The sequence below is a fragment of the Temnothorax curvispinosus genome, unplaced genomic scaffold (genome assembly GCF_003070985.1).
Source record: "Temnothorax curvispinosus isolate PA1 unplaced genomic scaffold, ASM307098v1 QBEX01000525.1, whole genome shotgun sequence".
NCBI lineage: Eukaryota > Metazoa > Arthropoda > Insecta > Hymenoptera > Formicidae > Temnothorax > Temnothorax curvispinosus.
The window spans coordinates 803,559-816,381 of NW_020210305.1; the positions used below are offsets into that span (position 1 = coordinate 803,559).

Consider the following 12,823-nt stretch of genomic DNA (forward strand, 5'->3'; position numbering starts at 1 on the left):
TTGTGCCCATAAATAATTCAGATGCTCGGAACGTAAAGACATTAACGAAGGTAAAAGCTTTTAAGGAAGACCCGGTTTGAATCTTGAACTCGTTACACTGCTTTAACGATAATAACTCTGCAATCAGGTCGGACGATGCATTGTCTAGACATGCGTGCAGGCGTGCCAGCATCAAACGTTTGTAAGTGAATAATAGTCGAAGTGATTAATCAAGTACTTAGTTCGTGACAGGTTTATCTTGATCAGATACATAGTGCGCGGCAGAAAGGAACATTTATTAACATGAGTGATGCCAAAGCGAATAATCGTTCATGTTATTTCATCCCTTACATTTGAGAACTTAAACATTTTTTTATATCTCTTATTTTTCTCAATTAAATTACACCATAACACGAGTAAAATAATACGTCAGGATTAATATGAAATCATTTATATGAATATTTTTTAGCAGAGTTTCGGATTTCACGTGATTTAGGAAATTATTAATGACTGACTCATAATAATAATTCTACTATTAATATAATTTCAATTTTATGAAAAATAATTTACTCTGAGGAGAAAAATGATTATTTATTATAATAATATCATATATTGTATCTTTTATAACTACTTTATCTCACAATTACGCATTACTCAGCAATGAGTATTAACTGTTTCCGCGCGATGTAAGATATAAATAAAAAATGCGAATGAATAGTAGAAGCTTATTTTTTAATTAATTTACGCTATAGTCTGTTTTAGAGAAAAATTTCTGCTCGTAATGGCCGAGACAACAGTAATTTAACAGATTATGATAAATAGGTGCCGGTTATATTAATGTAACCAGAGCTACACTGAGAAACCCATTTAGTTGACTGAATTAAAATTTGGTTGAATCAACTAAATCTCTTGTTTGTATATGGGCAAACAAGAATTGTGGTTGGTGCAACACAAAAATGTAGTTGGAAAATTTAGTAATACCAATACATAAATATAGTTCACTGAACAAAAATATGGTTTGTATGGAACAAAATTAGTGATTGACTTATTACTCAAATTTTGTCCTCTGAACCAAAAGTATGTGTTGATATTACTAAAATTTTCAACCGAATTTTTTTGTTGCGTCAATCGGAAAAAACGATTTTGCTGAAGCATTTAAAAATTTTGACTAGCTAGATACAGATTTGAAAATAATTTTGTTGCACCATTAAAATAATTATAGTAGGTCACTGAAGTATGATAATAATGCTGTAAAAAATTTTGACATTTTAGCAATCAGTTCTACATATAATTATTTTAAATCACATTGCGTGAATCTATAATTATTTTAATTATGTAGAACTGATTGCTAAAATGTCAAAATTTTTTACAGCATTATTATCATACTTTAGCGACCTATTATAATTATTTTGATGGTGCAACAAAATTATTTTCAAATCTGTATCTAGCTAAATTTTTAAATACTTCAACAAAACCGTTCTTTCCGTGTGTAGCCATCAATGTATAGCACATAAAAAATGCATAAACAGTTAAAGTCGTTTAAGTATTTTTATTTATCACATTAACAAAAACATACAAAATTATCGTTAGTATTGCCGTAGCGCAAAATACCTGAAGTAGGAAAAATGTTTATCAAAGAACTAAAATCAATCTCAAAACTGTTGTGTCGCATTTTGTATGACTTGATAAGCATCAATATGTGAGTTTAGAGCTAATGTGAAATATATTTTGTATCTTTTATTATTGGATACTATTTCAATACCGTTTGTTTCCAAAAGTTTTAATTCTTTAATTAAAATATTAAATGTAGCACGATTCCCATGAATCATTCTATCAGACGCATGACACAAAAGAGCCAAAAATATATTATCTAATGTAGAATAATACTTTATCGGTGTACCAGCAAGTAATATATAAACAGCACCTAATTTATGAATACCGGCATGAGATCATAATGGATTATTGATTTCAAAATCGTCATAGAAAAGAAAAATTGGTATCACAATGCTGTTGCCATAATTTTTCGAAATATCACGCCATAAGAGTGATCCAAGAAAATCAAAATAATCTTTCAAACAACATTCATTTATTTCTCTAATAAAGTAGGACAACTCTTTAATATTATAATTTTATAATATTGATATTCTCTTTCAACTACTTTCTTTAAAAACAAAAAGGAAAAATTACTAAAGAAGCAGCTCCATATCTATATTGATCTAGATCTATATTGATAGATCGTAATAAAACGATAAGTGCGAAGAACCAGTATGACGACGCCGATATTTTTAAAAAATAACGCATATCACAAAATTATAATCATAAATTGTTTTATAAATTTTACACGCAAACTTATAATAAAACTAAAAAATATTTTATGAATATGTAACTGAAGGTAACTGTAAGTACCATCAATAAAATCAACGTATTACGCAAAAAATAAATAAAAATTTTAATCAGGAACAATCTTCATAATATCAATCTTTTTCTATTGAAATTGAATACAAAATAAAATATTTTATAAAAAATGTCAGTCAGAAAACTATTTATGTAATAACTTAATCAGAGATTTAAATCTCAATTTTAATTAAGAAAAAAACATAATGATGTTAGTCTTTGTTGTGTGTGATGGTCTTTATAGAATTTAAAATAGTCAAAACTGATGGATTTTTACAATCAAACTCAGTTTCAAATCTATATACGGCGCATTGTAAGAAATACCATATTTTTTCGCATTCTACTGGATACTTTGCATTAAAAACCTGAAAACTCTTGAAGCATATATCCACTTCGTTACGCACGGTTGCAATTTCGTACTTTAAATCATCCATAATGACATATGAAGTAATGTCATTCTCATCAGAAACCAGAAGTACAAATGGCTGAAGTTTAATTCCTTTATGTGTACAAAAATTTCTCCGTTCTTCAATAAGATTCTCAATTTCTCCGGGAATCTACAGAAAGATAAAGATAACGCTGTAAGTTGTAGAAATATCTCTCTAGTAAGATACATTAGAAATGCTTACCTTCAAAGAGCGGAATTAAGCTCTCGCACCGCAATGCAACTAATGCGTCTCGTACAACATGATCCGCCATAGCATATTTTACAATAACCGTAAGAGTACACTATTGAAAACAGAGGTCCTGTGTGTTAAAAAAAGTCCTTGTTAAAATTTTTGTGTAATATACAGACTTATACGAGGAATATCGAATGGGCAGTATCGAGCCCGTTAAGTAATAATGCGTGGTACACGCTTATCCGCTCGTTACGGAAAGAGAGAATCTCCGGGTACTTATCGTGGCTGACCTTGTCTCCGCTGTCGGAAATGGCTGGCGGACGAGTCTCGATGCTTCGCTGAGATCAGAAGAGATCCGTCTTTTGCCCAACGTGCGCAGACGCCGATGTATCCTGAGGGATTTCCGGATGTCGAGTCGATTTCCTTTTCTTCGCTTGCTAATTGCCAGCACGCACCTCTCGCACGTTATCACGAGCACGCGCATTTGCGGCCACAAGAAAAGCCTTGAGAAAATCTTTCTCTACAACTATAAAGTATCTCGTTCGTTTTTCTTGCAATGAATCGCCTAGCAACCGGGTCCACTAAACTGCGCAACGAATTCCGAATTGACTTTCCGAAACTGTGGTATCAGCACCGCGAACCGTGATCGAATAACGAATGACGCTGTGATGGTGTAGCGCTCTCTCTCTCTTTCGCATTGTCGCGACTCTAGCGCGGACTGGCAAACGGAAGACGATCGGCAGAGCGCCCTTTGCTTTCGTCGCCGCGGTCGCCGCGTCATTGTCGATATTGCGCGCTTATTTTCAACCTATGATTTTCAAGTGAACGATTTTGTTCACGCAACAAACACAATTATTTAAGATACGATGAGATGGGCAAGTTTGTTACCGTAACAATCAAATTTTATTGTAACTAATAAATCGATTCAAACATAAAATTTGGTTCGTGTAACATTTCACTTGCTTCCCGTAATATGGTTTTTTAAGTGCATATACAAAAATTACATATACAGTCAACAAAATGGTTTAACCAAGGAATTTTGTTTTATTCAACCAAATGGGTTTCTCAGTGTACGCTGACTCTCCAGTTTACAATATTTTCTATCTCTATGTATACCACGGGGTGTAATTTCGAAAAGGACAACAAATTACTAATCAGACTTAGTTAGCTCAGACGGCCGTTGCAACTTAGGGATCTTAAATTGAATTTCCTCTATGGGGAAATCTCCATATTTCCTTCAAGAACACTTGAGCATTTGGATTTATAACTGTTTACGTTTTGTTAAATGTAATAACGTTAAATATTAGGAAAGAAACTGATGCAATAAAAAATAAGTGTCATGCTCTAATTCCTATAGTATTTTAATGATTTATTTTATTTTGTTGTTCTAAAACATTTACATTATTGTTGCAGACTCCGAATTGCCCCGATTCGCCGAGGAAATCCAAAACGTGACAGTAAGCGTGGGACGTGATGCTCTGTTGGCTTGCGTGGTGGATAACCTACGACATTATAAGGTACTTTAAATTAAACTATCTTTATTACTACTGTATGTATGTCAAATGTCATGCAGAACATGGCTAGCTACTCGAATCATTTTTGCGTTAAATCCATCAATTATAACTGTTTGGGAACATTAATGGGACAACCTTTGATATTACAAGATAACATGCTTGAAATAAAATTTCTTTTCCGTTTCTGTTCCACGTGTCAGATTTTATGTCGAATACTGTTATCGTATAACTATTCGCGATCTCCCCGAGCCAAATTTGTGCCATCGATTGAAACATTTAGAAAAATTGAGGTCGCGTACCTATATTTATTATGATCGAAAATGTCAGACACCTTCTCTCTCTCTCTCTCTCTCTCTCTCTCTCTTTCTCTCTTTCTCTCTCTCTCCCCCTCCCTCCCCCCTGTTTTTTCTCTCTTCTCTGTCTCTTCTCTCTTTTTTGTAAGCATTTTTCTCTGCAATGCATTTCTATTTTCTGCTCAATTCACGTCGTGCGAAATGAACGCAGATAAGAGTGGATATAGAACAGAAATAATAACTGCTAATACAATGAGACATATTATAAGAGGATGTAATATTCTTGTTGTGAAAAGCACATTAGCATTTGTATAATTAATATATTATAATATAATAAGTGAGAATCCTGCAATATACTTGGCTAAAGTTTTCTTTAGATTTTAGTACATATTTTATACATGTATTCTGATCCTTCAATGGTTCCTTGTATTACACGGCGCATAAATGGAATACTATTCTGAATTCTGACACGAATTATAAATAGTCTAAAGTGAGCTGAAACGTTTTCAACATGGCAAATTGCTATTAAGCAAGATTCGAACTTTTCTTGCTTCTCCGTGCAAGAAGCGCTTGCACAAATTAAATGAAGATAGTATCTACTGAAATCCCTACGGCGTTTATGGTCCGTAGACTGCGAATTGGACGGTCCTAGTTTACGTACCGTTATCAAAGACTTCGCATAATTGCTTCATTTTCCTTCAGTTAATTGAGATGACGTAACAATAGGATACAATTTATTTTGCCGGGTAGCGACAACACTTACCAGAAATAATGCAGCTCGGCATAAGCTAATAATACGTTCCTTCTTCCCTGGGATAATGATCAGAATCAAGTAAAACTACTAAAACTTTACAAATTATTGTATATTTTGTATCGCGAACTAACTCTACTCGTCACGGATTTTGGTACATCTTATTAAACGAGTGAATTAAATTCATACGTTTCCTTTAAGCGCATTTCAGGAATGTGCCTCGGTACATGTAATATAATCTGCAAGGTATCCGCCACCCATCTTTTGAAAATTTAATGAGAGATGAAAGATTTATGTTCTCGTCGTTCGACGAGCTTTCGTACACTTTCGTACACTCGGTATTCGCTGCGCATTCCGAGGAGAAAGCATATTTCGCATTCAAAAATTTTCTTCCAGCGGCATTTCGATTCAGCTATCTATTCATCTTTTTAACCGAAAAGGCTTTTATATGAAAATGCGTTAAATGCTTTTCTATGTTAAAGCTGAGAAATTTTGAGTTTGTTAGTTTTTACATCGAAAATATATATTGATTATAATATATATTTTTTCTCATAAAAATAATTTAAAATTTGTTTAAGTTTAAGTTAATATGTTTTAATTTACGTAATAAAACGAGTGCTTGTTTTATAATTATTAATGTGCTAATATAATATAAACTTTTTATAAAATATATAGATACTCTTATCAAATTTTTATATAAAATCTTATGTGCTAGCTCTTCGTTTATATTGCTTTAATAAGATAGAAGTCGCATTTAGTTTTGTTTTTACTTTATAATTATTATATATTTTGAATTCAAATTAGATTTGTTTTAATCTTAGGATGATTACTTTTTCTATATAAGTGCAGTTCAATTTTCCGTTTTTCCACTGTTAACGATCGTATAACTATATCAAGTTTGGGGTGAACCTTCATCCGTTACGTCGATGAAAGCATGTCAGAAGTTGTGTCAAGATGAGTTATTAAAGCAATATTGTAACGAATACCATGAAACATCGCTCGGTACGAGCGTATAAGTGTGCGTTCACGTGTCTACGCATACAACATGTAACATAGTCACGCCTACATGTATAAATACATATGAGTCGAGTACATATACGGGTAGAAAGCTAAAATATTCGCGAGTGAGCTGATCTTTTCTACGAGCGATACTCTCCAGACGTACTACTGGAAACACGAAACATACTTGAGTTGCGCTTGCGGTGGAAATTATACTGCTGTAGAATTTGCGAGACTTCGGGCATGTTTTGCATGCTCAAGAAACCTCTTGCCCGTATCGAAAATTCAACGACGAAAGTGTGTGAGAGACAGGCGGTAGTAGGAAGAAGAGTGAGTAGTTCTAAGCCTCCGTCAGTTTCTCGAGATCTATGTAAAGGATGGAGAGTACAACTTTATTCGATTATTAGGTTAAGAGAACGAAGCGAATACGATATTTTTTAGTAAAATATATAAACTCGTTGGAATATATATTCAAAATTATTAGTAAATAAGAAAGGTATCTCGTATGTTATGTGCGCCTCGAGATCCTATAAAAAAGACATTTTATAGATGAATCTAACATTAAATAACGTATAATCTATATAAAGTACATTGTCTTTTTTAAAAGAGAGAAATTAAAAATAAATATACTTTCTAATTTTAAATATAGTCAGTTTAGTTTAATTTGCAAATAAGTAAATTTGTTTAATAAAATTGATCTGACTACTTAGTATTCAATATTATGTACCACAATTAATCTTACTTTTTATTGCTACAATTAAGTAAAATAAGGATAGAAAAAATTGAATCGCTATACGTATGTATATCGAGCGATGTTTTGATAATTAAGCAGGCAAGGCGGGAGTATAAAGTTAAGGAGTTTAAGAGAAATGTGTTTTATCGTATGTTTTAGGTGGCATGGGTGCGCGTCGACACGCAAACTATATTGTCGATTCATCAGAACGTAATTACTCAGAATCCCCGAATTACATTATCGTACAATGATCACCGGTCGTGGTATCTTCATATAAAGGAAGTTCAAGAAGTCGATCGCGGATGGTACATGTGCCAGGTGAATACGGATCCAATGAAAAGTCGTCAGGGTTATGTACAAGTTGTAGGTAAGCAAAATGTTTGATATCAAATCTTTTTAAAACACACATATTTCTTACTTAAACTTAGACTTATTTGTACATTACAGTCTTCCAGAAAATTATGTTTCTATCAATATATTATTCAATAACGTGAACAAATGTACGTGTACATGTCTGCAAACAAGCATATAAAGAATTCAAATTTTCGTAAATACAACGATCATGAAAGTAAAATTTATGAAAGTAAAAATTTTCTAATGTTCGTGTTACAGTACCACCGTCGATTATTACCAAAGAGACCAGCACCGACATGGTGGTCCGCGAAGCTTCCAATGTGACTTTGACGTGTAAAGCGACCGGATATCCGGAGCCTTACGTCATGTGGCGACGGGAGGATGGCAAGAACATAAATTATAATGGCGAGAGTGGTGAGTCATAATTAATTTACCATAATTTTCGCGAATAGACAAGCGAATAGGGCGATGATATTCGGAGCTCTACACCGGATAGGATAGTTATAACTTTCATAATGCCGTCGAGAGACGTACCGCTCAATAACACATATCGCATGCAGATGATAAATGATCCTTGCCCCTAAATTGGCCACTCCTAGATTGGTATTGCCGCTTAAATATGCGTTATATTTGTGGATTAGTTACAAAGTTGCGACCAACGACGATTATTTAGTTGAAGTATTATTTTACCAAGTGCTAAACTAAAAATATTTTTAAGGATGTATTTTTAATTTCATGCAACTTATAAATAATATAATATCCCAATATCTTGATATCTAATCGAGACATTTTAAAAATGACGAAATTTTAGTCTTTGCTAAGTATATTATTTATTTAAAATCTAGAAATTTAATTATTCTAGTAATAAATAGACAAATACACACACACACATTTATATAATAGACATAATATGAAGCTCTCTAAAGCAAAACAATACGTTGACCATTAGCTTACATGGTAATTAAATGTATTGCCTACGTATTGTGGAATATTTTATAAATTTTCCGATATTGAACGCAACTCTCTTTCCTCTCTCCTCTCTTGTATTATATGTTTACATCAATGATTATCACTAATTAAGTCCGTTTTTAGGCATAATCACTCTTTATGCTTTGTATTTACGGAAAGAAAATTGTCATATTATTAGCGGTTTTATAAAAGATAATACGTTTCTTTTTCATTCTATAAATAATACGATTTACGTGAGGAAATACAATGATACGGACAGTTACATCTCCAAACCGGTATCATCCACCCCACTAACGGATGCTGTGCTTTAACGATTAATTATTCCTCGCCTAATCCAACATCAAAATTCGGTCGAGTAAGCCGTGGCCAGCACGCAATTATTCAGATGCGCGGTATAACCACTACATATCGCCAAACTGTACTGTAATGTGTCCAAAAGTGCAGTTGTGCAGTTCACAGCTAGTTCGAAGTTGAGGCTGATATATAGAGATATAGATATAGATGCTGTTCGATATACAATTTCTTCGATTTCTGCGCGATAAGTTACCATGCAGAACTCTTATTTCGCGTTGAATTTCTCAAGACGTCTTTCATTCTTACTTTACTTTTTAGTGAATAAAACGTAGGTGCTTGTAGCGATAGCCGAGCAATTTTTATATATTACAATGGTGATGCCATAAAAAATATGATTTTAAGATGGTTGCAAGTACTGCAATAGATTATTTTTAATTCAAATTGAATTTACGATGCACTTGATAAAAATAAGTAAAGCATTTATTGAATTATGTTAGTATCCATTATAGAAGATTGATAATTATCAGACTTCGATATATAAATAATGTATCGATGATGGCGCAGCTGTGGCATCCTTATCGTTCCAACATGATGAAAATAACCCTACGACATAAGAACACGTCTGCTTCCTCGATCGCGTCTCGATCGATGCTAATTACCCTCTTAATTACTAATTATGACGAGACCAAAAAGTACAAGCCAGTCTGTCGGTCGGAGTGGAAATGCATGGGAAGGCGAGACGTCAAACCGTCTGCAGATTCCAGAGGGTTTCCTCAATAAAGGATAAAGGTCGGATTTAATTTCTGCTCGCTAATTTAAATTTTCATTGCCTTCCAGGCATACGCCGAGTGCCGACGCTCAGAGGATCGTCAGATCGTAAACCACTACTCTATACTAAGCCGGCCGTATAAATTGATACTGATAAATATGGATGTCGCGCGTTCTGATATGGAAAAATAGTCGATTACGTAGCGTGATCTACTGATTATCCGTTTCCAAAGTAATTTGTTGTGAGCTAATAAGACAAATAAGTTGGAGAGTTCTTATATTAAAATTGAATTAGGATGTGCAATAAATGCGTATAATTTATTTTGTTTTGTTTGTTGTTTTATCTATCGCCATTCTTATTCACAGAGTAATTATTTATATACACGTGTCATTTTATTTTGTTCTTTCAATTAATTTGTAAAACAAGATCGACGATAATTAAAATAATAATTGTAAAGAATTCTTACCTGAACAGAATATCTCATGAAGTGATTTTCTTTTTAAATATTTTTTTTTTTTTTTTGAATATGTGATTACACCTAATTTGACACTGTTACTTGAAAGTTTTTCCAGTTGCAAATACATTACTATAAATTCCGCAAAATCCATTTAAATACGTCCGAAAAACAACGTTAAAACAAATTAATTTGATATTCAGGGAATAAAGACGAAGAAAATAGTATGCTTTGAATTGCGTCTATTAGTATTTTTCTCGGTATTTTTAATTGTAGAAAAGATAATAATATAATAATATAAACGTAATATTGTTTTAGTATTATCAATAAAATTGTGTTTTATAAGTTTTTAAAACAGCATTCTTCGTTAATTTAATTCCAAATTTATTTTGTGAGTAACAATAATTGCTATTCTTAGTTGTTGATAAAAGCTCGTATATCTAAGCATCGTTTATTAATGTGCAAATGCAAATGAGCATTACATCGCAAAAAGTTCCATCTCTTTTTGCGTTGTGCAAACATTATTATGTAATGTATTCAAAAATGCATGCTAATTTTATCGTAAATGGAAGTTGGTCATTAAACGCGAACGTATTAGAAAAATTCAATAATGCAGAGAAAGAAAATATTGTTAACGACGTAAGCGTCGCATTGATTATACGTATGTATTATTTCAAATTAGGATAATGCACTCGTAACAAATATTTACTGCCTTGAAAATATATGTTGCAAAGAACTTAAAATGATAGCTGACGTTATAAGATGGCATTTCGTAACATTACTGCGTAAAGAGGAAATAAACTTTTATGTCGCGCATAGCACATGAGCGTTGAAGGGTTTAACACCTTTTAGAAGTTATGAATATTTTATTTATATATCGAACCCATTACACACACTTTATCCATTTACATAAACTGTTTTTTCTCCAATTTACTCATATCTTTTTTGACTCTTTCATTTTCTTTTTAAAAAATTCAGTATTTAGTCTTGCAGAGAATGGAAGTAAGTTATCGTGTTCTAAACCCACGTTGAAAACTTTCCGAACCGCTGATATTTTTATTAACCTCTAAAAATTTCGCAATTTTTTACATAATTTTTTAAAATTACAGATTCGAGTACTTTTTAATGGGAATCTAAAAGTACTCAATTACTATGCCATATGTGATATTACCATAAGATTAAATATAAAGAGTATAAAAAGTTTTCATATTAATTAAAAATTTAATTATGATTCTGTCAGTATTCTTTAGAGATCAGTTGCTATTCCATCTATCATTAATAATATCTGGAAAGTTGCCAGGCATACGTATCGATACGTGATCGATATCAATCAACGTACAGGAACGCTAACTAGTAAGCCGGCGCGGCGGTTCGTCATTCGAGAGAAGCGTCAGATTATCCGCGTAATTGGACGAAATATCGCGGTGGTGAATATGGCCCGCGTTCGAGCCGTACGACCGCATTACTAACTGATGTGTTGGCCTCTGGGGACGGGCTAACGCCATTACTTCCCACCTGATAGCCTCCAGACACCCACCAACCCTCTGAGAAAATATAGATGGTTGTCGGCTTTTCTTGCTTCTTTTCGGGCCGAAGGTATAGCCTCATCCGCGTGCGCAGTCTGCCCTTTCGCCCAACCTCGGGGCGAATAACCGAAAAAGAATGGCTGAGAGAGATGAGAAAGCAAATCGAATTTAGCAAAACTATCGCGCGTCGAGGTGGTGCCGCCGTTGGACGTGACGGTGGTGCTGGTGGTGGTGGTGGTGGTGCGAGGCACCTGCAGGTACAAGGAAGATTTACCTCTGGCGGACAGGTACCGGAACTGATCGTGCGGAAAGGCGATGGCGAGAACACGAGGGAAAAGATAAAAGGAAGGCGCGGGCGGGAAATTAGAGCGCCGACGCGGGGGGAAGGCCATGAGGGGCAAATAAACGACGAAGATGGCGGAAACGAATCGTCGCGCCGCTCGTGCCTTTAATACGATCGTTCATAAGAGCGATAACGCGCCGCAATTCACCGACGTCGTCCAACGGACATTGGGGCTGAAGGTGAATTGGAACCGGATACAGTGGCCGAGCCAGAGGAGTAGGGAATAATCCGCGTCCGGCAACTCCGATACAGGCGTTCACCTGCGCGCACAGGCGAAAATCCACCTTGCTTCCATACTTATGGAAATGCGTACACATCGACACTCGTCGATGCCGTTTCGCTCGCTTCGTGCCCAGGAAACGCGATTGGGTTCTTTCCGCCTTTTCGAGACGTACGAGTCCGCTTGCTACCTGTCCATCGTGTCCGCGCTCCTCCATTCCCATCAGCGTCGGCCGAGTGGACCGACCCTGGTCCTTCTCCGTCCATTTCTCTCGATACGGGAACGACTTTAAACTCGTTCGGGCGCGTATGTGTAACAGACGTGTAGATACCGCGCAAACCATCCACTCGACCGTATACACCTACACGATTATCGCGGATCAATGTAGCTGCGCGCCCGTGATTATGTGTGTACACATGAATCCTCGCACATATGTACTGTTCACCGACTGTTAAATGTACATACACGTGAAGTCATGGATGCGCGCGTTCGCCTCCTCTCTCTCGCCCACCTGTTTATATGTACCAAGAAGCGAAGGTAGATAGGTAGAAAGCAAGAGAGAGTGAGAGAGAGAGAGAGAGAGAGAGAGAGAGAGAGAGAGAGAGAGAGAG

The 12,823-nt window shown here is 34.8% G+C and overlaps 1 protein-coding gene and 1 long non-coding RNA gene across 8 annotated transcripts in view; one reads left to right on the forward strand and one right to left on the reverse strand.

Annotated features, from left to right (window-relative positions):
• LOC112455208 (neurotrimin) overlaps positions 1 to 12,823 on the forward strand; it is a 175,304-nt gene that overhangs the window by 143,112 nt on the left and 19,369 nt on the right. For all 7 annotated transcript variants that reach the window (XM_025017013.1, XM_025017030.1, XM_025017041.1 and 4 more), the window contains exons 3-5: positions 4,407 to 4,510; positions 7,443 to 7,650; positions 7,896 to 8,051. In XM_025017013.1, the coding sequence (XP_024872781.1) occupies positions 4,407 to 4,510; positions 7,443 to 7,650; positions 7,896 to 8,051 (468 nt within the window). The remainder of the gene's footprint in view (positions 1 to 4,406; positions 4,511 to 7,442; positions 7,651 to 7,895; positions 8,052 to 12,823) is intronic.
• On the reverse strand, positions 2,488 to 4,007 carry LOC112455256. Its single transcript, XR_003040844.1, has 3 exons — positions 3,284 to 4,007; positions 3,003 to 3,120; positions 2,488 to 2,930 (listed from the first exon to the last, which is right to left on the reverse strand). It is a non-coding gene; the product is annotated as an uncharacterized LOC112455256 (long non-coding RNA).